The sequence below is a fragment of the Pavona decussata genome, unplaced genomic scaffold (assembly GCF_977016875.1).
Source record: "Pavona decussata unplaced genomic scaffold, jaPavDecu1.1 SCAFFOLD_105, whole genome shotgun sequence".
Taxonomy (NCBI): Eukaryota; Metazoa; Cnidaria; class Anthozoa; order Scleractinia; family Agariciidae; genus Pavona; species Pavona decussata.
Window position 1 is genome coordinate 840,722 of NW_028145519.1, and position 25,403 is coordinate 866,124.

Consider the following 25,403-nt stretch of genomic DNA (forward strand, 5'->3'; position numbering starts at 1 on the left):
AGAAACACGCAAAGAAGTCTGCGGAAGGCGCCTACTTCAATCGCAAAAATATTTTCCTAAAGTTTTTTCGTCCGCACAAAAACTGATAGTACGAACATCTTTACATCTGAACATGTTCGATTACTTATAATTGACGTTAATGCGCAAATAAGTGCCATTTTAAGTATTTTACAACAAGGAAGGTTTACGAAAATGTTCAACAGTTTGACTCCGTTTGCTGGGATAGTACATTTAAGACACCAAATTATCGTCTTCTTCAAATTACTGATAGACATTTTTAGATTCTTATACTAGTACCATTGTTCCAATAGAGCGTGCGAACCATTGTCATTTTGGCGAGAAAACAAGATAGTTGTCGTCATTTTACTACGAGTTTTCAGTTTGTGATAACAGGGTAGTTGTAGAAACAGGTCCTCGAAACGTAGGTGACCTGAACAGACTTTTTTAGAATCACAAGAGTGTTAAGCTATCATCATCATTCGAAACAACTTGTTAAGTTCATCGCTCGCAGAGAGTAAACTGATGAAGCTTTCTGGGATATATCTCTTCTTTGTACTTCGTTAAAACCTTGAAGTCAAATCTCGTATGTTCGTAGTCGTACCCTTACTAGGTCTCTACTGAATAAACAGCATCACAGAAAGTTCAGTTGAATGACTTCTATTTCAATGGTCATTTAAAACGCCAAAAACAAAACAAAGCATTTTTAGTTGATAGTTGATTGAATCCAAATAAAAGGTAAATTGAGTGGTATTAGGCGATTGGCGTGGAATTAGGCTTAAGTATTTCCCATTAATTTCCCACTTCCTTGCTTTCCTTTGCAAAGCTTCTTAATCCTTCATCCAAAATTTGAAAGATTGCGAAACAGAGACTTAATATGCTATTACCAATCATTGACAACACACACAACCCTCGACGGTTAAAAAAAGATATTATAGTGCGGAGGAAAACATGCACTAATTGTTTACAAGAGATCATTTTACGAAATAAACTACCTCAGTATTTTATGTAACGTTCTTTTGTCACTTTGCATAACACTCGCACAGCCAGACCAAATGCCGAGAGAACGTTCTATGAAGTTCAATGGCTCAAAGGAATCTTTAGAATGTTGTTACCCTTAGCGATATCAAATTTATTCAGTCTTAGACGAAAGCCTAAATATCAATATCTTTAGTCGACTGCCAAGCCTAAGCAAACTCGAGTACCTTGTTTGAACCTTCGTCAATCAGACACTTATCCTACAGCTTCCTTCAACTACTGAAAGTAAATATAATATTGCTTGAGGTCGATCGAGGTCAGCAATGTTCCAAGAGACTTAGTTCCTTAAGAGCCGTTCTGTTATTTTTAGTGTATTGAATATTAAGCGTTAGATCAATCAGTGCCAATCACATTGCGAGTAATTGCCTTAGAAACTCTTATTGCGGCGAATGAGCGATACCTTTTCTTTCACCTCGAATAAAAACAGCCTGTGTTTAAAGATTCGAAGACAGATAAGGAACGTATAACATTTCAAACGCTGTGAGCAAGAAAGTAAATCATTACCTACATTTTCTTTGGCCGTAATCTAAACCCAACGAAAAGTTCCATTTCAAAAATTAAATTTTTAAGAAAGATATAAGGAAGATAATTAATATTATATAGTGCAAATGTTCGACCATGACATTTTTTACATTCATAATTTAAAGACTCCACAATAGAATTTTCAGAATCAACCAAACGATATGGTATACTGTGAAAGACCACAGTCTAGACATATTATTCTTGGCACATACTAACTACCTTCCACTCATTTACCGCAGTTGGCAAATGGAAAACTGTTTCAAATGCAAATTCAGTTGACGACATCGGCAAACGCTGTATAAAGACAGTTATTCTGCGGCTTTACACGCCCTAAATTGCTTGCGAAAAATGGGTATTCCATCCAACATCGCAATATATTTTAGGTTAAGTGTATATTGAGTGTTATTTATTTAAAGCTGGCCTCAGTTTGTTTTTCCCTGTACACACAGTGACGCCATCCACATGTTAAAAATAGTTGAGAGTAGTGGAGCGAATTTCAAAAACAGAAATAAGAAGAAGAAGAAGAAGAAGAAGAAGAAGAAGAAGAAGAAGAAGAAGAAGAAAATGAATTCTTCTTGCATGTGGTTAACTTTCACGGAACGTTCTAACATTGTAAGATGAACAAGATTGGTTTCATTTTTCCATTCACTTTTAACTTAACTCATCCAATGAAATCAAAGCTTCTACAGGGACGCCCAAATTAAATGTTTATTTCGGTGGATACCCGCAGTTTTGTTTGGCAAAATTTCAGATCAAAATTTTCCGACAGTAGAAAACTAATTCCTCTCTTTCACAAGGCAACAAAAAGATCGAAAACCAAAAACAGCTAGTATAAAATTCTGGGAGTAAAATTTGACGTTTCCTAAAATTATCTGCAAGTTGAACTTAAATTTTCTGCTAAAGCATCAGAGCATATCAATCTGTATTAGCTTGCAAACATATGTTTTAAAAGGGTAAGCAAAACCATCTGGGATCATATTTGCCTCTCAGCAAGACACAAAAGACATTGGTTTTTCAACAGTACCAAAATTTCCAGTGACCTGTCGCTAAAGAAAACGCTAGTTTTTGTTCACTATTTAATCCGGCCGCATTTCCGAGGCACCTAATGTTTCTCCGAGCAGATATTCTACTGACCGAAACGAGCCGTTGCGTGCCCATGTGTTACATTGTAATTCAGGAAGGATTTCGGTTCAAAATGGCATGATTTCGTGACTTAAATCGGCGTATTGTCTTTGTTATCTCTTAGAGGATTTCAGCAATCCAATAATTTAAAAAATCTTTCAATAGGCTTATAATGTGGGGCTTCAGAAATCTTTCAGAATTTTTGTTTTATGTGAGACCACGGAGAAAAATTTAGATTGAAGAGTAATAATTATCTTACAATAACTGTCAAATTCCTCACGTGCTGATTGGCTTATTTAATTTTTGTTTGTCGTCAATAAGAGTACGGATTGGTCGAGTGCAGACGGATGAAGAGTCGGAGAGCCGACGGCCGTGTTCTTGATATTTCATGAATCAAAACAGAATCCTCGGAAATGCTTGAGATAAAATGAAAGAACTTTTGAAATGTGTCTCTGGAACGGAAACGTGAGCATGTTTGTTGAGGTTTGACCTGGAACCATGAGCTGAACTAAACAATGGCTAGCGGATTATTTTGAGGCAATAAATTACTCAGTGGAATAAAGGTCAGTCTCCAAAATTCCAGTTCTCTGGTGTGTCTCTGAGTTGTTTAAGATTTAGAATATTAGTCAGCAAACCCTAAATCATCCGAAGTTTTAAGCTTATCGATAAACATTCGAATTCAGGTGCTGTGAATATCTCCTGGCGCAGCAAGTGACATTCTCGAACTATTGTAGCTCTACTCCAGTTACTTGCTGATTGAAACCATGTTTTGAATGATTCCGGTTTGAGCGCTTTTACGAGGTCAATATAAGCACCCCGGCGTTGTTAAATCTCATTTACCCGCCTGTGAAAGTAAAAGCAATTGGCTTAGAAGGAATTCGTGTTGAAGGAATAGATGACAGCTTACTGAAAGCATAAACTTATTCTTGATAAATTATACAAAGCACGAAATAATCTTCTTACTTTCTTGTGGCTTCTTAGCCTTTTGAAGCATTTTACATTTCAGTCCTTTGACAAATTTAGCGTGTATTTCTAGAACAATCCAGTGACGTCATGCAGAGACTTAAGGACAAATAAAGCATTACAGCATTGAAGAGTGCAAAAATTAGTTTGCTAGTTTAATTGAGGTTTAATTGTCAGTTTAATTGAAATTTAGACTATAGTCCCGTGATAAAAGCAACTGTTATCACTTTTTAAGTATCATCTGTAACTATTTCTCGATTCAAAATTGTTGTGAATTTGGAAGCGCACAGTGCGACATTGTTCGATGTCTGTGAACTGTCATTATGAATGATATATCCTGACCTTGTTTCAGCTCTCATGGCATGAGGAAGCTGAATATTAAATAGCACTTATTTACCAGATCTATTGATTGAATTTACCGTAAAATGATTTATAAGCACTATTTACCCGGTTGCAAATTGCATTTGATGCACTTAATTCAACTAGTTTTGAAACCAAAGGCACGCTCTAGCCCTTTCCCTGCAGTCTTGCCTCTCCCTCTCTCGACGATAAGGTGATCATTTTGCGCGCAAATTGAAAGCGAAATTCTGTCATTACTAAGTGATATTTATTCGAGTGCTCACTCTACAGATTGTTATTCACATGATGAAAGTAAATGTCAGCACGGTGTATGATTGAACAAGGTCGTGGAAAGATCAGGACAAAGAAAACAGATCGACTCAATGGAGCTAAGAGCGGAAATTGTTTGCGGTTTTCTTTAAATTAAGGTCCCTTCATATTGAGATAAGTGTCTAAATCCTCTAGGAGAAAGAAGTTCTGTTTACAAAACTATTTTTAAACTCTTTCGTTCTTATGTCTTGTTAGGTCTGCTGTTTTGGCGTGAAAAAAATTACCCGATATACCCGATTTTGAATTCTTCTGTTCAAAGTTTATATGCGTTCATTCCATGGAGAACATAATGACTCGCGAAAGACGTTGTCTGTCTTTCTAGCTGTTTCTTTATATAGACAGCTGCGCTAAGTGAAACGATCATAGGTCTTGCTATAAAAATCCAATAATCCAAAATCCATCTGCGATATTGAAAGTAGATATTCTGAGAGGTCAGTCGTAACGAAAGTGCATTGAGCTACCACTGCGATGCAACATATATATTTTTAGCTTTCAGGATTCCTTCATCCTTCATGTCACCTTAAATAAGGTTATCTCGTTAAGAACGATGGCTTTAGTTACAATGTTCTTTTCAAAGCTGTTGACGCAAAGGGACTTTTTTTTTGCAAATGTAACAAAATTATGAAACTAGACAGGCAAGCAAATTTCTGGTAACTGAGGTTTGGACGGAGAGAAACTCACAAATACGAGACTTGCGTTCATTAACTTAATTCCCTTCTGTTTGCCAGATATCTAGTTTAAACTGAATTGTTCCGCTGATTTTCCGTCAATAGGCTGATCTAACGTTTCATTCAGCTGAAGTACAGAGTAATGTATGGAATGCTGTTCAAGTGAAATCAAAGTTAACCCTTTCTTACTGATCAAGCGGTGCGGGGTATACATGTAATTTCATTTCGCCAAACAGTCAAATATGAGAGTGCTAGCGATAATCAACTTTCTTTTGCGGAACTCAATGAGCTAAACAAAAAAATCTTAGAAAAGTGGCTCCTAAGATGAGAATGAGACGCGCTTTGATCATTGGTGTAAAAACTACTGAGGAATACTTCCACGAGGTAATGCACATTGTGTAAAATTTTAGTCCAGCGATCGAAGCTCATTTTGGCATTTTCAAACGAACTACTATACCTGGCATTTCTTCCGTGTAGCCGTACTAGAAAATTGGCTAATTTATGGTCCGTCCAATCAAACTCCGATCGAGAACTGCATGCACTCGTCAAAACTCGCATCATATCAGTTAACAACGGGCGCTGAGCTGTCTAGAAAAGGCCTTACCACTTAGGAATTGACCGCGCAACAACTGACCTTAACCAAGTGAACTAGCGGTTAAGCTGCATATTATCTAAGGTTTACATGAGCAGATGAGGTTGGTGTTGTTTCTTAGAGTAATCAAGTCAATTAAATTTGTTTTAAAAAACCCGACTCTTACCTTGCGTACTATGTGAGAAGTCCAGAGGCTTCAAAATGCTCTTGGCTCTGTAATCCAGCCGAATGAGTCGTTTAGTAATGTGTGGGTGTGTTTTATGCACATGGAGGTGTCATGTGATTGGAGAGTAATGTCAAGGTGGAATGAGGAAGAAAAAAAATCTTGGCGACATCTTGCTGCTCATTAAATTTATTCCCCTCGGGTGTTTAGAAAAAAAAAATAATGCTGTGTAGCCATATTATCAGACTGAAATTAGATAGACGAACTGCATTACATTAAAAACTTGCGCAATCTGAGATATTCGGCGATTTTCACTATCTTTTTACCCTTTTTTTTTCTTTTAAACAAAAATGTTCAGTTTGTTATTAAATCAACTCAAACATCGATTTATCCCTAATCGCTGAAATCCGGACGTGTAAACATTTCAGTATGAAAATTGTTAACTACAGTAAATGTACCCTCCTGAAGTAAAACATTAAATATACTGTCTCCTGCGGTAAAAGTACGTACTCTCCTAAAGTAAATGTACTCTCCTTTACTATGCAAGGTCGTTTTCAATTAGTGTTTAAAGACGTAAATAAAATCCTCTCGTTTTACTATAGATGCCAAGCATTTTTTTCTTGGGGTTCTGTTTATTGCAGCATAAAATTGGCTTTACTTTTTAAGGATGACTTCTAACGCTGAATGCGTCTTGAAACTCACGAAAACGTTTCAGCTCTAAGACGGAAACGATACAGTTTGGAGTTAAATCTCTGAACTGGCGTTTTGGAAAGGTTTTACTTATCGTGTCCAGTTGCTGTCAATCTTCAGAGCCTTTATCGTATACAAAATATTTTGACGGAACTTATCCCTTCAATTCAAATCAGTTTATTAAAATTCGTAGGTCAAGTCGCAAGGACCAAAAGTTGATCCCCGCGGGTTGACTTCTTAAGGAAAATGAATAATTCGCACATTTAGAAACGTCCTGGGTCTGGGGACGTTTTTCAATGTAAATGTGTGATTTACAGCAAGCACGAGTTTGTTTGAATCGTTAAGTTAATGTTTTGTCGTCTGGGTACATCTTGGTTAGCATCTGTTTCGGGAGGCATTATATTGCCTCAGAAATTCGGTTTAGTTTAAAAAAAAAAGTGTAGTTTTCGTTTTCGGATGAGCATTATTATTATTATTATTATTATTATTATTATTATTATTATTATTATTATTATTATTATTATTATTATTATTAATCGTCTCGTTAAAAAAAAAATGCGAAATTAGGTCACCTATAATCTTGAGCAGAAGTAGTTGAGAAAAAATGTGAATTGTGCACATGGAGTTCAATTGCCCTGTCTGGTGGAGAGAGGAAAACCTTCACTCCCCCACTTTCCCTTCCCCTCATTTAATGTTCCTTAATCAGTGCAGTGGCGCACTCAACACTGATAAGCCAGAGTGAGGTTGTCCAATATTGTGGAAAGATTAAAATTCTGTGCGCCAATACGTAAAGCATTTGTTGGTTAGGCGTGCGTTTGGCTGAGATTAGCTACTATAGCTATATGGAATGTTTGTAACTGAACAAGATGGCCATCTGTAGTGTTCAACCTAAAGAAAACCTTTGGCCTAGATGTTTGTCATTTAAATGATAAACCTTTTAGCGTCGTTTCCGAACGGCATTGTATTTCTTGGTCAGTATGATTCGCGCGGGAATTTAAGAGAGATCAGGCCGTCACGTGAAACACACTTAATTTCGGCGTGTTGAAAAAACTTTTTCCGAAAGAAGTACACGGCGCTTCGTTTCTTTACAACAGAAATTCCTGGAGATGAAAGAAGTCGCTTTATCACGGGCAGAACATTTTTGCAGTCTAATTTTATACTTAGCCTACCTTGACCTCCGTTCCCTCAATCTCACCGTCACACGTGTTCCGAGTCTCCACGATCTACAATAATGTTTAGATCTCCAAAGATAACATTGAATGCTCTGTCACACAGTATATCAAAAACGCAGAAATCCATTGGGGTCAAACTTTTGGCGGCGAGAAGTATACCGAAACAACGCGTTCAGTCTTATTTTATTGTTTCCGTATTTCTGGTAATCTATCTCGTACTATGTACCGAACAGTCCAGCTGTAAAAATTTTTCTAACATATGCCGATCATTCAAGACTTTCGATGCATTAATTTGTTACGCTCACGATTGATTTCCATGGGGTCATGGAATGTCCTACAACGCCGCTAAATCAATCTGGGCTATCCTTGTATATCCGTAGAAGCTGATCTTCCGGTGTTTTACATCCTTAATCGGTTAATTTCTGCGTTTCAGCAGGTCTCAGTGCTTCTGTGACAACTGACACAAGCATATCAACGGTTTGATGTTGCAAACATCAAGTATCATAAATTACTTCCTGGTTATTTCTATTTTAACTGGAGCAAAGCTACTTGAAAAATGTATTAGTCTTTGCGGTTCGTGTTTGCGGGTTAATCCCTCGGGCAAGTAAACTTAGCCTTCATTGCGTGAACACTAACACTGTTAGTGTTAACACTGCTGAGCGCTTTACTGTGGGAAATAATATTGCATAACTGTTTAAACGCTTTTTGAAAAAAAAAAAGACAGAAAAATAAGTTATTGCCGCAAGTACGAGCTTGACGCCTATCTTTTTTGTATTAGTCTTTGCGGTTAATTCCTTGGGCAAGTAAACTTAACCTTCAATGCGTGAACACTTACAGCGCTTTACTATGAGAAGTAATATTGCATAACTGTGCCTTAAGAGTTAACGATGCCGCAAACATTAAGTTGAGAGCTGTTATCTCCCCGAACGTTTGTCCTCAACGTCGGTGTTACCGGTCTTTTACGCTGAGCTACAACAATTGAGCCTAAACTCAATTGAATCGAACACTGGTCCTTCAAACAGACTATCTTTCTTTCAGAATCTCAACGACTACCCGTAACTCAGTCCTGCATGCTTGCGCTCAAAGGTCACACAAGTAATTATATCTCGCTCTCTAATAACATAAGCTTGGACTGCTTGTGATCTCGTTCACGAGTCCTGTCATTAGCAATCGAAGGAGCAAACTGTTAGCTCCATGATACTGGCGGTGGGTCCAATCTCAAAGACCTCTTTAGCTTCTTCCCTGTCTCATACCAGCAGAGTTTGCTCGTTGCACGAGTCAAGTTCGAGCCCGAGTCAAGTTCGAGTCACGAGTCAAGTTCGAGTCAGGTTCCGTTTCTTCTGTTTTCTTTTTCCTTTTGCTTCGTTTTCGTCTTGATCAAAGGCTGTGATTGTGATCATTGCTTTCATAACGATGTGCCGACTGAGGTTCGAAGCATTAAACATGAACGAGATAATATTGCCAACGCGATCGCGAGAATTCATTGTTGGTAGCAAAATATCCACAGTCACCATTCATTCTCGCCTTCTATAATTTTCCTGAAAGGGTTTGTCCAATGTTGTTGGCTACTAAAGCTTCAATCACCATGCCTTGTGAAACCCCCTTGTTAGAAAAATTAAAAATTCCCATGGGAGTCTACATTTTACCCACGAAGGGTATAGATTCCATGCTATGATATCCTGGGTGTCCTGTGGACGCAACGAGATGGCGCTTGAGTCAGGTAGGTTAAATACTTTTTTACTGTCCGTTTTCTCAATCGTGGAAATAGAATCTCTGTTTCAGGTGTATGCACTGCTACAGGTCTTAATTTTCCTAGGAAATTTATGAACACTAACGGGGATGTCGTCAAGAGACTACATAGTCTCTTGATGTCGTATATTTTTGCAAAGTAGCAGTGAATCACAGTGGTAATGGCTCTAGAGATCGATAACGAAAAATTTGCGAATCTGAAAGTTAATTTTCAATTCATCATATAAAGGAGAGAAGAAATAAGAAAAAGAAGAAGAAGAACAACAACAACAACAACAACAAGAACAAGAAGATAAAAAGAAGAAGAAGAAGAAGGACAAGAAGAAGAACAGGAAGAAGAACAAGAACAAGAACAAGAAGAACAAGAAGAACAAGAAGAAGAGCAAGAAGAAGAGCAAGAAGAAGAACAAGAACAAGAACAAGAACAAGAAGAAGAAGAAGAGCAAGAAGAAGAACAAGAACAAGAACAAGAACAAAAACAAGAACAAGAACGAGAAGAAGTACAAGAAGAAGAAGAAGAAGAAGAAGAAGAAAAGTTAGACCCTGACTCAAACATGGCTCGTGACTCGAACTTTACTCGGGCTCGAGCTTGACTCGCGCTACGAGTAAACTCATACCAGCAGCTTTTTGGGCCTGCGACTTGACGTTTAAGGGACTTTAAGCAACCAAGTTTTCCCTTTATATATCAGCCAATGCCAGCAGCCGGGGTACATCATTTCAACATCGTTTGTCCCGGGAGTAGGGCATTACAGTAAAACCCGCGAGTAAGAACTGAATTTTAAGAGCCTGTTAGGCTAAAATGTCTTTTTAGACACTCTTCAGATAAGAAGCTGAATAAAATAAGCTCTCAGGTGTAGGGAAAAGAAAAACATTCCATATCTTCTAATAGTAAATCAAATCCAAAAATACTTGACTTATTTAGGTGAAATAATTAAACACTACCGTATAACAATACTGTGTCAGTTGAGGCTGGCCTGTACTGTTAAAAGCGCCATATTGTTATACACATTTGACAGTACCACTAGATTCTTCCATCCACTACACTATTTTGTTATCAAGAAAATAACAACCTGTTTATGAACCTATATAGCCTAAATTTCTGTTAAGAGGGTCCTGATGGAGGAGGGAGGGTACCAATCCCATTTCCCAGTCGATTTTTTTTCCAAATCCCACTTCCAAGTGCTCAAAACCCATTCAGAATTCTCAGTGTTATACATACAGGTTTTTTTATATTCGAATCCACAAAATTACGGCTTCTAAATACGACCCAACACTCAGTTTAATTATCCAAGAAAATTCATTCCAGTTCTATGGAAAGCACTACCTACAACCCATGGTACAGCCATGGGAACAAAAATGGCAGTCGCCTTTGCCGATATCTTTATGCCTAAAGTTGAAACGGAGATTTTAAACCAAAGCGCATTAAAACCGTTTATTTGAAAACGATGTATAGACGACATATTTTCCCTCTGGACTTTAATCAGAGAGGAGATAATGCAGTTTATTGAGCAAGCAAACAAAAAACCACCCGAAAATTACATTTCAGCTGAAATTTCAGGAACAGAGACGACATTTCTGGTACAAACATTTATAAAGGCGAAAGAAAGGGAAAAAAAAGGGAGTAAGTGGCTATATGCAATACGCGCCCTTAAGAAGCGCAGACTAACTGATAGGCAGCTTGTTCTTGTCTATTGTAGTATCATCAGGTCTGTTTTAATAGAGTATGCGAGTCCCGCTTGGGCTGGCCTCACGCAATACTTAGGTGATCAAATAGAGTCAATACAAAAGAGGGCGCTAAAAATTATTTTTCCTTCTCTGTATTATGAGGATGCGCTTAAGAAGTCAGGCTTAATCTTGCTGTGCCAGAGGAGGGAGGATGCGTGTATAACATTTCTCAAGCGAAGTTACTCTTCTTCCGACCTGCCACGAAGCTTAGTGCCGAGAGTTGCGAACACAAGACCGTATACCCTTAGAACAGGAGAATCTGTCTTTGTGGCTGCCTCCGCAAGAACTTACAGATTTGGAAATTTTTGCACCATCAAATACCAGAATCTCGTTTAAAATAGCGAAATGTAATATATCTTAACATTAACAGTTATATTTATGTGTCATAATTGTAATATATTTGTACGTAATTAATGACCCGCCTTATAATTCAGTTTATGCTGCAAAAAGGTTGAATAAACGATCATTATTATTATTATTATAAGATTGAGAAGCAATTCAATTCTTGATGTGCGTACGCACTTCAAAGGCGAGGCTCTTAGACTTCTCAGAAAAAACTATTCTAAAAAAAAAAAATATTCCAAGACGCAAATTCAAAATCCTGAATCACGCCTACGGGAAAGAGGTTATCCCGAGAACATTGTTCCGAGGACCCTCTCCGTAGTGCAATTTGAAACAGGAAACTGGCACTCCTTCAAAAACCTAAGGAGAACAAACGAATCTTGCCTTTCGTTACCCGATACCACCCAGCAGTGCAAAAAAAATAAAATAAAAAAACACACACAAATCCTCATGAAAGACTGGCATTTAATAGTGCAATAACCATTGCTCAAAGAAATTTACAAAGACCTATCTCTCATTTGTTACAAAAGAGGGCACTCAATCAATACTCGTGATAGCCAAATTATCAAAAAGGATAAAACACCCGCTAGAGAGTCGTGCAGGCCTGTCACTCTTGTACACTTTAAAACACTCCGATAGCAAAACCTGCAAATCCTCTTCGTCTAGTAAAATCCTCTGTGCCACACATTCCACGAATATTCTTCTCCATCTGGGTTGTTGAACAATCCAATGATAATTCCAGTTTACAGTTCTCAGAGTGAATAACAACATGTTGAGTATAAAAAGTACTTAACCATGACAACAGTGCGAGTCTTGCACGACAACTCTGCTCCCGCCGTCGATCCTGCAATGTTGTTTAATTTGTATTATAGAAATACGCATTCTCTGTAGACTTTTGGCTTTACACGCACCACTGTACACAAATATTTTTGACCGCAAATCGATCGGCGAGAAATAAAACGTGCGGAAGCTGGCTCATGCTAAAAATTGGTGTTTGAGCACTTTTTTGACTTTTCTCAACCCTAGGAAATAGGTGATGTCTCGACTAGTCATGGCGGATGGTTACAAAATATTTATCTTATTCCCATTTTTGACATTTTTCCATTTCCAGTGACCAAATCCCAGTCCCACTGACCCAAATCCCATTTTCCTAGGGCTAAAACAGGCCAATCACATTTTCCATTTTACCCCTTCAGGACCCTCTGTTAGGCGCCGTTTATATAAGTGTGTGTTGAGGCTCACTTGGAAAAATACAGTTCTTACTTGCGGGTTTTACTGTACAGTATTCTATACCCGGGTCCTGTCGATCTCACTTCACAATACTATCGCTTTGTTTTTAGAGAGAAGTTCATCAGCAAAGACAATAAATTACTGATTTACTCGACTGAGGAGGACATAAATGAGATGTTAGATGCTCACGCCACAATACTGAGAAATAAGACTTGGCCGCGACTTAGTTCAATTGGTAGTATTATTTTTATTACAACAAAGGCAAGCCCAGAAACGAAGAAATCAACGGCTCTAGAATAAAGGACGAGCGTGTTTGACTTCCAAAATTCTTTCTTGGATAATCTTAAGCCAACATCAAGTGCAATATATTTCGCGGCAATCTATCCGGTGTTTAAGCCGGGAAACAGACCTTAAATTTAGAAACGACCTTAAAACCGTTTTGACTTATTTGTCAGTGAATTTTGTTAGGTGATCTTTTGGGGGAAAAGGGGGGGGGGGGGGGGGATCCTCAGAATCCTCTGTAGGGGTGTGCCGCACGAAACGATCTTAGTTCTTGCTATATAAATCCAACAAGATGCCTATACTGGCATTTACGCGTGATGCTGTGAATGTTTCATTCATTCCAACTGTATGCTTCGCAGATTGATAAAACTATCCTTGCTAATGGGATTGGTTGAGTCACGAAAATCGCGTTATGTTGTGGCCCTTGTGCTAAGCTACTTTTGGTTGTACCGGAAATTTCGGAAATGCCATTTCAATAACGTAAGCTTATCAATGCCATTCTCAGATCAGTCTCCCATCGTGGTTCTAAAACTGTCCAACAAAGCACGATTCCTTCGCCAGAAACTCCCCACAATGTTGCCCTCAGGGCATCACGCGTAACGAGTTAAAAATTCAAAGATGCACATTTCAGGCTACCATGAAGAAAAAAAAGGAGATGCCTATACTGGGATTTACATGCGATGCTGATTTCCACCGTTTTAACCGTCGAGTGCTTCTTAGAAGTTATTCTATCTATTTACCGCTTTGACAGGTTCAATTTCCTTTTTGAGAACGGCTTAGTGGAGTCTAAAACATGTAAACAAGATGTCCACCACAATGCTGTGCTCAGGGCATCACGCGTAACGAGTTAAAAATTGAAAGACGCACATTTCAGGCTACCATAAAGAAAAAAAAAACAAGATGCCTATACTGGAATTTACGCGTGATCCTGTGTCTGATTCATTTATTCCAATTGCATGCTTCGCAAATTGATAAAACTATCCTTAAAGTCCCATCTTGGTTCTAGAACTGTCAAACAAAGCACGATTCCTTCACCAGGAACTCTCCAACTTGCACCGTTTAAAAGGTCGAGTACTTCTTAAAAGGTATTCTTTCGATTTCCCGGTTTAAAATGGATACAGTTTCGTTTGCAAACGGAACATTTGAGCCCACAACATGTTAACAATATGGCGCCACAAATTTAATGCGAGATTAATGAATAAATCAAATGATGCTTTGACGTCACACAGGTAGAGGTGAGAGGGTCCCCTCTCTCTTGATATACGCGATAAGAATGGATTTTGATTGGCCGGCTTTTGCTGAAGACAATCAGAACAATACATCTAATCTTTACTAGGAGAGGGCAGAGTTTAATGAATAAATTAATGTGCAGATTTGTGGCTACGACGAAGAAGAAAAAGATAAGACAAAATGCCTATACTGGCATTTACGCGTGATGCTGTGACTGATTCATTTATTCCAGTTGTATGCTTTGCAGATTAATAAAACCATCCTTGCTAATGAATTAGTTTGAGTCACGAAGATCGCGTTATGTTGTTTCCCTTGTGCATGTGTTAAGCTACCTATGGTTTTACCGGAAATTCCGGAAATTCCATTACGAAAACGTAAGCTTATCAATGACCTTTCTCAGTCTCCCATCTTGGAATAAAACTGTCAAACAAAGCACGATTCCTTCGCCAGGAACTCACCAATTCCCACCGTTTTAAATGTCGAGTGCTTCTTAGAAGTTATTCTTTCGATTTACCGCTTCAAAATATTTAATTTTCCATTTGAAAACGGCACACTTGAGTCCACAACATGGTAACAATATGGCGCCACAAATTTAATCCGAGATTAATGAATAAATCAAATGACGCTTTGACGTCACACAGGTGTCCCCTAAGTCGTGATATACGCGTCAAGAATGGATTTTGATCGGCCTGCTTTGTTAACACAATAAGAACAATACATCCCTACCAGGAGAGGGGAGGGTTCGATGAATAAATTAATGTGCAGATTTGTGGCTACGACGAAGAAAAAGAAATCTACCCGTTTTTAGACACGATATGCCCCTGAGGGCATCCCTCGTGAAACGCGACAAAGATATCGAGCCCTTTTTTAAGACACGTGCTGTCGTCAGGGCATCACGCATTAAAACGACAAAGATATTTAGCCCATTTTAAGACACGTGCTGCCCTCAGGGCATCACGCGTAAAAACGAAGAAGATATCGAGCCCATTTTAAGACACGTGCTGCCCTCAGGGCATCACGCGTAAAAACGAAGAAGATATCGAGCCCATGTTAAGACACGTGCTGCCCTCAGGGCATTACGCATAATAATCCAAAATCCATCTGTGATATTGAAAGTAGACATTCTTAGAGGTCAGTCCTAACGAAAGTGCATTGAGCTACCACTGCGATGCAACATATTTTTAGCTTTTGAGAATTCCTTCACCCTTCATGTAACCTAATTAGGTTATCTCTTAAAGAACGATTGGTGAAAGTTACAATGTTCTTTTCAAAGCTTTTGACGTAGAGGAACATATGTAACAAAATTATGAAACTAGACAGGCAAGCAAATTTCCGGTAACTGAGGTTTGGAAGGATGGAAAATCACAAATACGAGACTTGTGCTCATTAACTTAACTTCCTTCTGTTTGCCAGGTATCTAGTTTCAACTGAATTGTTCCAGAGATTTTCGGTAAACAGGCTGATCTAACGTCTCCGCTATAGTGCAAGGCCATGTGTGGAATGCTGTTCAAGTCAAATCAAAGTTAACCCTTTCTTACTGATCGTGCAGTGCGGAGTATACATGTAATTTCATTTCGTCAAATAGTCAAAGATGAGATCAGAGTGGTAGCGATAAACAACTTTCTTAGAAAAGTGACTCTTACGGATGAGAATGAAACGCGCTTTGATCATTGGTGTTAAAACTACTGATTTTTATACATTGTGTAACATTTTAGTTCAGTGGTCGAGGCTCCTTGGCATTTTCAAACGAAGGCCAACTGGCATTTCTTCCGTCTAGCCTTCCTGAAATTTGGCTAATATTTGTTCCTTTTTTAAATTAACTGGCATGGATACAAAAAAAGGTGGATACAACCAATCAAACTCCGATCGTTAACTGCATGCACTCTTCAAAGCTCGTATAATGTCGTTATTAACGGGTACTGGCTAGCCGAGACTGAAATCATTCCACTAAGTAATTGACCGCGCAAAAACTGACCTTCATCAAGTGAACTAGTGGTTAAGCTGCATATTATGTAAGGATTAGGAGCAGACGAGGTTGGTGTTGTTTCTTAGGCGTTTCTCGAGTGATCAAGTCAATTGAATTTGTTTTAAAAAAACCCGACTCTTACCTTGCGCACTATGCGAAATGTCCAGATACTTCACAATGCTCTTGGCTCTGTAATCCAGCCAAATGGGCCGTTTAGTAATGTGTGGGTATGTTTTATGCACCCGGAGGTGTCATGTGACAGTTGTCACAGCAAGGCTGAGATTTGCCCAAGGCGCAGAAATTAATCAATTAAGGCCAAGAGAGGGCTTGACACCGGAAGATCAGCTGGCGTCGTAGGACATTCGATAATTCCATGAAAACAAATCACTGGGTGAACAAATTTATGCATCGACTGGGCCTGACTGCAATGGCGTGCGGATGCAATTTGTAAAAGCTCCATACTAAAATGGTTTTTTAGCCCAAACGGTACTACTGTAGCACCTTCTACAGAGTAGTTGGCCTTGCAAGTTAAAAAGTTTATCCCATGCAACAGAGGCAGTTTTCTTAGTAGATATCTGCATGGGCAAAAAAACATACGAAATCGAGTTTGAGTTCATCTGTCGAAGAAGACGATATGACCGCTTCGAATTACCAATCCTTAAAACGCTCTATCGACGCTCTAAATCAAACCATGCGATGACCATGGGCCTAGCGAAAATCCCCGATGATGTCGATAACCTGAGGCTCGAATTCAAGACAGAGCTAGTCGGTATCAAAAGCACTATTAAGGACCTTGAAACAAGCCTAAACAGCTCACAACATAATGTCGAAGACTTGGAGGGGAATGGGAAGAAGATGACTGAAGACCATACAAAGACTACCGAAGACTTGAAGAGTTTGAACATAACACGGCAAGACTTGGACAGTACACGCGGCGAGAAAATCTTCGTTTTAATATGATAACCTAATCGGAAGAGGTGGATTCCAAAGCTCTCATTGTTGACATAATTCATAAGGAGTTGGCAATAGATGTTTCTGGTATAAGATTTCATGCAGTTCAACGAGTCGGCAAACAAATGGAAGGTAGACCGCGGCCAATTATAGCTCGGTTTGTTTGTCGCGAGGACAGAGAGAAACGTATGGTTGAACTGCTGTAAGAAAAATTATTCAGTCGATTGTGGAATGTTTTTCTTTATTCTATCTTTGACACGGGCAAAAAAACCTTTTTAGGTGATGACAACCTTAAACACCCACAAAATCCGCTGGGAACTCCGCGGCGGTCCAACAATAGAAAATTTTAATTTCTGTGACACGTTATTTCTTTCTTTTTTGTGCGTGTGTATATGGAAATACTATTTTTGTTTTTAGCGATTTTTTTTGTACTGTTTCAACTACATGGCTTTCGGACGTTTGACTACCCCCGGTAGAAATGGACCTCCAGATAGGCTGCCTTAATGTGCGAGGCATAGGGGACAAACAAGAACGAAGAGAAATGTTCAACTGGCTCAGAGCAAAGAACTTTTCTATTTATTTGCTACAAGAGGTGCATTGTTCTGAAAATACAACAGCAATTTGGTGAGCTGAATGGGGTTAGAAGATTTTGTTTAGCTGTTGCTCCAGCGCCGAAGGTGAAGTTGCCATTCTTTTTGACAACAATTTTGCCTGTCAAATGCAGCAGACTTATTATTTGCGATAACAAAACTGAAGAGAAGTGCATCACCTTGGTCACCACATATGCTCTTAACGATGACGAACCTGCTTTTTTCAAAAAAATTCGAACATTTACTTGATTTTAGGTGTGATGATTCAATAATCGGTGGAGATTTTAACCTGGTACTAGACCTTAATAAAGATAAAAAGGGCGACCGTTCCGAAACACACGCAAATTCAGTCAAAACACTGCAAAGCTTTATTACTGAACTGGCTCTGGTAGATGACTGGAGAGTTTTAAACCCTGATACCTCAAGATATAACTGGCGTCGTACGAATCCCGAAATCAATGGAGATTGTATATTTTCCTAGTGAGTCAAAGCATGATGTCCAACATAAAACGAGCTGACATTTTGTGTGGTTATAAAACAGATCACTCGATGATAACAATTAATACAGCTCTACACTCAAACCCAAGAGAACCCTGTTTCTGGAAAATGAATTCTTTTTTTCTTACAGTTGTCAATTATGTGAATCAAATCCGAGTGTTGACTGAATACGAAAGCGATACAAGCGTTAACCCTTCTCTGTTGTGGGAAATGATAAAGCTTTTAAAGTTATGTTAAGTTTTGACAGTTAAAACTGTCACTTAATGTAAATTTTTAGAGACAGTACCTCTTAGAGGTAAGAGGTTGTTCGGGCCACGTCCACTGGAATCGATTGAAAATATGGAACTGAAGAATGCCCGGCCACTTCAAAGCTGTACCGCTAAAAATACCTGGATTCGTGGCTACGCACTCAATCGTGTGTTTAATGGCTACGTGACTACGGGGATATGGCTTACCCGGCTTCACGCTAAAAGAAAGAGGTATAAACACGTTCTCTGTGTTTTTTGTAGTTTCCGTATCACGCTTAAAGAACGAGGCATGCGTAGCCACTGTTTTAGAGGTACAGTTTTGAAGTGGACGCCTGACGGTTATTCTGCACGTATGCCATCCACCAAGAGGATCAAGAATCTTGGCTATGCAACACGATTTTTTAAAAGTCTCTTGCGAGATTCGAAGAAGCAGTCCTTCGGTCTGTTCATGGGACATCTCTGACCAAGGGTGAGTTTAGGTTCCTTTTCTTTTTAACGGAAGATGAGTTCGAAGGCGCTTTAGGACCCAAACGGTTTTAAACATTTGCCCAACATTCGTTCAACAAAAGTTGAACCGATGTTGGTCCAATCTTGATAGAAAGGAGTGTTAAAGCGGTTTCAACGCCATTCAACATTTTCAAGAACAAAGAAAATGTTGAATCGATATTGAATGAAAGCTTAAACCACTTTAAATTTCATTCAACACACTTCAACAAGCTTCCAATATTTTTTAACGCTTCCAACAATGTTGAACTAGCCTCCGAGCAAGTTCTCGGGGAATCACAATGAGTGGTTGCTTTGGATCAAGAGACTCAAAAATTAGAGCCACATTGTAAAGCAAAATACATACGTACGGGAAGGGACTGTGAAGTAGCTTTCATCTGAATGGTCACACCTCGGTATTTTACCCAGAGACTCAATAGTATAAGCCGTATTGTTCAGCAAAATAAATATCACGAGAAAGTGTTGCTACTTTAGCTTTCACTGGAAAGAAAGTACTTGGGATATTTAGTCACATCCAATTAAGTTAGAGTCACCTTAAAGTTGCAAATCATGATGAACAGCACCACAGGAAAGCATTGCCTTATGACTTAGAACTATCCAAGAGAGGATGAAGGTACCTTGGCCCTCTCTTGTTTCTATCGTAATGCTTTTGATTGGCCCAAAAAGAAGCTCCCCCTTCTTTATAGCTGTCCGGTTTGAATGAATTAATATTAATACGTTCGGATATCGCCACCTCAAATGTTCCCCAATTCTTAAATAACGCGTCACATCTTTCGTAAGTAACTCCACTAGGAGACATTGAAGACATTGAAGCTTTGTGAGTAGGGGCTTTTATATTGTCATATTAGCATGACTTCAATGAGAGGTCAATCTGCAGTGTGCACCCGTGTTTGAATTTCCAAAATAAAGTAAACAGCCCGCGCGATAAATAGTAATAATCAATGTTTTCATACTCAGAAAAAAACAGCTAGAGAAAAGAGTTGAAGTCTGTGTTGCAATTTGATTCTACCCACAAACATAGCCTCTCTTAATTAAGGCGTTTGGTAGTTTATCTCCCAATTTCAGTCGCACGTTATCGGCGTATTTATTCGTTGTATTACAAGGTTGTACGCGTTTCTCTGTTCTGCAGAGGTATAAACAATTTTAAACCGTATATTTTTCGAACTAAATACAACATAAAATTGTAATTCCAAATAGTGCTGATGGTTACATTTTTAGACCACTCTGTGATTATTAATATCGCAGACAGTTGAAAACGATTTCGATTTTCAAAAGGAATTAAACTAGTAAATTCCCAGGAGGTTTAAAAACATGTCTGCCAGTCACATAACAAGATAGTTGAACAAACTGAACACTCCATGGTACTGTCGTGGAAAATACGTTTTTAATTTGTTACCTTAAAAATAGATTTTTATCATTAAGGGCTAGATTAACTGCTATTGAAAGTAAATACATCCTCCGAGGAATATTTAAATGAGTTTAATAAACAAACAGCTACGAAAAATAAAAATACATTGAATGATCTATCTTTTTAGATGGATAACTTACAAGAAAATTCTTTCGTAAAATGTCGTATAACTCTGCTATCAAGGACCGTTTTTGTTTGCTTGTTGTATATCTCAGTTATTCATCGGTGGATTTTAACTTGCTGTCTTGTTGTTCACGTAGACGAAGGCCATCTAATTTTTCCTGTAAAAGAAACATTACATCTTTATCTACCTCGATGAAAGGAAGCAAAAAGAATTGAAATAACCAAGCGGTTTCATTCAAATGGTTTGCACCTGGGGAGGAGCCTCCCTGAATCAGAGTGTCTTGATTCCCACCCCTCCCCCCCCCCCCTTTCCCCCTCCCGGGCTCCCATATGTTTTTTTCTCCCATACAAAACCTAACAACTTCTGCAATGGTTGCCGTGACACTCAAATTACCATACGTGTCTCAGTGCTGAGGATTACGACTGAAGGTCAACATAAACCCTCGTAGAGCTGGCTCATCGTGGTTCGTAGAGTCACTAACGACTTAAACTCCAACGTGGTGTAGCTTTAGTGCCCCTTTTTGCGGACCCGACTGGAAGCAACTTTGAACTTAGTATGTACTCCCATTTAGTTTCGCTGATATTATGTTAATCACCGCAGTTTGTATTTTATTTCTGAACAAGCTCCCATGGCCCAAGAACAAAAGTCTATAACTAGCAATCGGATTAACAGAGCGTGATAATTTGACCAAATCCTAGCCTTTTCTTTTTATACATTTGATTGATTGATTGATTGATTGATTGATTGATTGATTGATTGATTGATTGATTGATTGATTGATTGATTGATTGATTGATTGATTCACCACCTTTGAAGTAAGTCTGGATTCCCTTTTCCTTCCAAACTCGTTGGGTAGAATGTAGGGTGGTTCTGCTTCAAGTGGATTAGCAACGTTGCCCTGGACGAAATAACAATTAAACAGCAAAATATGAAAAGCAATTGTATAATAATCAAATGTTAGAAGACACACATCCCTATAATGGTCTACAAGGGGAGGCTTCGTCTGAAAGGGGTACTTTTCTCAGGCTGGAGATATACAGCTGTTTCGACAAAGGTTGTTCAGAAAAAAAAGCGTAAAGCGTACGCGACAATGCCGAAAGGTAGTCTGAGAAATATCCAATAAATTTCAATAAGAGATGAATCCATAATAGCTTGACCGCACAGCGAAGACTTGAGATGACGGGGAATATGGATTCTGAGCTGTTCAGTTTAATGAAAAAGCAAAAGTTCAATAACCACACCATCAGTTCAAAAACCGCACATCAGTTCAGTGGCAGTAAACCTCAATTGTAAGAATAACTATTATTAGGAGAAGGGTGTTTTTTTTAGTCTATTTCATTGGGAAAGGTAGGAGGAGAGGATAGAGGGTTTTACGGGGGCGAGGTCCATATTTAGAGCAGCCAAAAAGTACGTATTAACAAAATAGTATCTATACATTCACAAATAATGGTAACGGGCTAACCGTTGACGCATTTAAGAATCTATATTCCATTTATCCATTGCTTTTCATTGTAATCATATTTAGCATCAGCTGTTTTTGAACAACCTTTGTCAAACAGCTGTATAAACGTTTATGGATGTCGCGAGCCGAAGATTGAAACGGGTAGAGAAAACAACTATTTATAAATTGAAAAGCGCTTTCCGAGGCCCCCCTTTTCTTTCTTGTATTTTTAAAAAAAGTTTTTCGTAAGCGTCTTTCGAGTGGTATTATGTGCTCAATCGTTTTAAAAAAAATCCTCCTCAAGTCTGTCTTCGAAGCCTTAAAATGCTCCCAGAACTTCTGTAAAGCAGAATTCCCACGAATGCGAGTTTTTTCTTTGGTCCCCTCTTTCTGGATTTTCCGGTTGACTGATGCATTAGTCCATTATTACGCGTAAACTACACCTTACAGAAATCTCGATCGAGTTGGAAACTAAGCTAACTAAAGGTTATTTTTTTGTGTGTGTGTCTTGTATATAAAGCTACCATGGTTTACCATAAAATCGCTGACAATTTCTCTTTTCTTTCCAAATTCATTTGGTGGAATATATGGTGGTTGACCTTCGCCTGCATTGCGTACGTTGACCTAAAACAAAAAGTTCCGTTTAGTTCTAGAATAACCTGTTCTTCGGAAAGAATTCATACAACTCCGCAAATTCATGCTGTCAGTGACAAACAAGATGGAAAAGAGCAATTGAAAATATAAACCCAAGGCCCCAGTACTTTAAATGGTGGATATCGTTACCCAGTGGATAAATCGCTATAATTAGATAATCAACAATTAGTTATCTGGAAATTAGGCGAACTAAAAGTTTTTTTGTGTGTGTGATATATGAAGCTACCATAGTTTACCATAAAATCGCTGATAATTTCTCTTTTCCTTCCAAATTCATTTGGTGGAATATATGGTGGTTGATCTTTGCCTGCATTGCGTACGTCCACCTAAAAAATCAGATCGTACATAAAGTCCCTTTAGTTCTAGAATAACCTGTTCTTCAGAAAAATTCATACAAATGAGAATGATGTATTTTTCTAGAAAGTGACACAGCCGTACTCGGATAAAAGAAATCCGAGTGCTCCTATCAGGAGTCGAACCTAAGACCTTCCAATTACTAGTCCGGATGCTCTACCACTGAGCTACAGGAGACTCGTGGGAGCTAAGCCCATTAAACTAGGTTCATGGGACAAACATCCTGCATACTGCTAGGATTGGAATGTCAATGAGTGGCATATACGCAATGAAAGGAAATGTGATGTAATATTTTAAGCCTGGTGAACAAATATGAATGATGTATTATTATTCAGTAATGACACAGGCAAACTCTGAAGCTATCACTTAACGCAAACTCTCTATCGTGGTTTTCATTTGAGTAAATTATTGCAATTCGTCAACGTCTCGCCTGTGCAGCACAGGAAACAGCCGGGGTGACAAAGGTCAAATAATTAAATAGTTTCCGTCGATCCTATCACAACTGACAACACCAAACGCGACGGATTCTATACAGTTTATATTGTGTACTATCTTGCATCTCAACATGTTAATTGAAACAGCTGTACATGTAAATTCGTTAGCATCTTGGAAAATGACCTTCAATAGACAAACAATAATATAGCTTCGACTGTGATTGACCCTCTCACCAAAAGAAAAACTCTCTTTGCGTTATTCGGATTACTTATGTGAACGCAAAACAAGGAGATTGTTCATGTGTATGTTTTTAGCGACTTCTTCCTTCAATTACTGCCTACAATTTTTGTCTGCTAGGGCCCGTTTAAACAGAGTTTACATTTCCCCAACATCCGTTCAACAAAAGTTGAACAGATGTTGGGCAATGATGTTGGACAAATGTTGAGCGGAGTATTTAAACGGCTTCAACACAATTCAACATTTTTGAGAACAAAGCAAGTGTTTCATGGATGTTGAGCTTTCAACAAGCTTTAATTTTTTTTTACGCTTTCAACAATGTTGAACGACCTGTTCAAACGCCCCCATCATCTGGTTCAACAAAGTGTTGAACGCATGTTGAACGAATGTTAAAACCGTTTAAACGGGCACGCACTCCCCCAACTAACTAAGGTTTGAGTACAAAAATAGTAAATTAATAACCGAAAAAAAAAAAAGTAAAACAAAACGAACAATATCAAGAGAATTAAAGAATTCAAATTGTCATATAATTGTCTCAAATCCCTGTCTATTTTACAATGATTTTCATTTACCGTGGAAAGAACTTTCCTATTCGCTCTGATTGCCTTAAAAGAGTTGTGTCCTTAGAAAAAGACTACGCTGTTACCACTTTGCCAACCAATCAGTTTGGAAGTGAAACTGAAAACCAACTCTGTTTGTGACTTGTTCACACAAGTTTTCCCGCGGTTGACGCCCACTCGCATGTATTTGCTTCGAATTCTGATTGGTTCATTGTTCAAGTAGAGCGCGGATTGCTTTGCAGTTTGACTTCACGGCACTCAATTGAAAATCGCTCTATATCTTTAAAAACTTTCTTCTTCAGAAAGAATGAGAAATCAAACTTAATGTAACAGAAGTGTCTTTGTGGAAAGTTAATCTTCTATTCAAAAAATACTTTGCGGAAAACCAAAGCGGGTCACAGAACGTAAGTGGAAAACAATGAAGATTTCTGAAAAAAAAACTTTCTTTAAAAACTTTCTTCTTCAGAAAGAATAAGAAATCAAACGTAATGTAACAGAAGTGTCTTTGTGGAAAGTTTATCTTCTATTCAAAAAACACTTCGCGGAAAACCAAAGCGGGTCACAGAACGTAAGTGGAAAACAATGAAGATTTCTGGAAAGACATGTTCATATACTTTTAGAATGCTAGCATGTCGTCAAGTAAAAGTAAAATAAAATCCTAAATTTCTCTACATTCTGTGCTGAGTGTTCATTAAAACTGATGATATTTTCATTTACCATTAATCCGTGTTTAGCTTCTCTTTTCGTGTCAAACTCTGTCGGTGAATTGTAGAGCGATCTTCCTTCACTTGAAGCTGAGAGAAAAACGCAGCAAAAGCTTAGCGCAACACACAAAACCCAGACTTGTGCCTGCATGTTTGAAATCGATTTTACAGTGATAAGTTTTGAATGAATGAGAACTCAACTAGACCTAAATTTATAGAAAACAGACCTCAATAAGGAATACAAACAAGTACAGTACACCTGCGCGGTCTTTCTATTCAAACAGGATTTTTTATTTTAGTTATTTCCTGTTTAAATATATTCCATTTTGAACTGGATGTGTCCTTAGGAGTTGACGTTTTATCTACTATATAAGGACGCCTGCACAAGAGGCGGTCTTTAGGTTTAATTTAGCAGGGAGCTTCTTTGTTTCCGGCACCAGTTTGGCATGTTTTTAAATAAGATCACAGAAAACGGCTATTAAACTTTCTGCCAATCCTTTCATATTTTCTACATAAGTTTTCCTTTCTCTAACAATGTCTTTTTATTAAAATTAAAAATTTTGAACAATTGAACT

At 38.3% G+C, this 25,403-nt stretch overlaps 2 protein-coding genes across 7 annotated transcripts in view; both read right to left on the reverse strand.

Moving 5' to 3' along the window:
* LOC146471269 (uncharacterized) overlaps positions 1–16,284 on the reverse strand; it is a 38,310-nt gene extending 22,026 nt beyond the window's left edge. Inside the window, exon 1 of one of the 4 annotated variants that reach the window (XM_085120936.1) lies at positions 16,263–16,284. The gene's annotated coding sequence lies outside the window, so the exon portion shown is untranslated. Of the gene's footprint in view, positions 1–5,737; positions 5,806–7,593; positions 8,199–16,262 lie in introns of those variants that run through there. The other 3 variants (XM_085120937.1, XM_085120933.1, XM_085120935.1) reach the window with 3 other exon arrangements.
* A 3,994-nt stretch (positions 16,285–20,278) lies between these two features.
* On the reverse strand, positions 20,279–25,008 carry LOC146471270 (uncharacterized). Of its 3 annotated transcripts, XM_085120941.1 has the most exons (5): positions 24,842–25,008; positions 22,775–22,864; positions 22,419–22,508; positions 21,252–21,341; positions 20,279–20,600 (listed from the first exon to the last, which is right to left on the reverse strand). In XM_085120941.1, the coding sequence occupies exons 1-5, from the start codon at positions 24,977–24,979 to the stop codon at positions 20,535–20,537; spliced, it is 474 nt and encodes a 157-aa protein (XP_084977067.1). In that variant the 5' UTR covers positions 24,980–25,008; the 3' UTR covers positions 20,279–20,534. The 3 variants fall into 3 exon arrangements, with proteins under 3 accessions (XP_084977067.1, XP_084977068.1, XP_084977069.1); XM_085120942.1 differs by lacking the exon at positions 22,775–22,864; XM_085120943.1 differs by lacking the exon at positions 22,419–22,508.
* Between the last annotated feature and the right edge of the window lie 395 nt (positions 25,009–25,403).

Coding starts and splice junctions, on each gene's coding strand:
- LOC146471270 (XM_085120941.1), bottom strand. CDS start 24,979: ATGCAGGCACAAGTCTGGGTTTTGTGTGTTGCGCTAAGCTTTTGCTGC. Junction 22,865..24,841: donor AAGCTAAACACGGATTAATG/GTAAATGAAAAT, acceptor CTGATTTTTTAG/GTGGACGTACGCAATGCAGG. Junction 20,601..21,251: donor AATCCAGACTTACTTCAAAG/GTGGTGAATCAA, acceptor TTTCTTTTACAG/GAAAAATTAGATGGCCTTCG.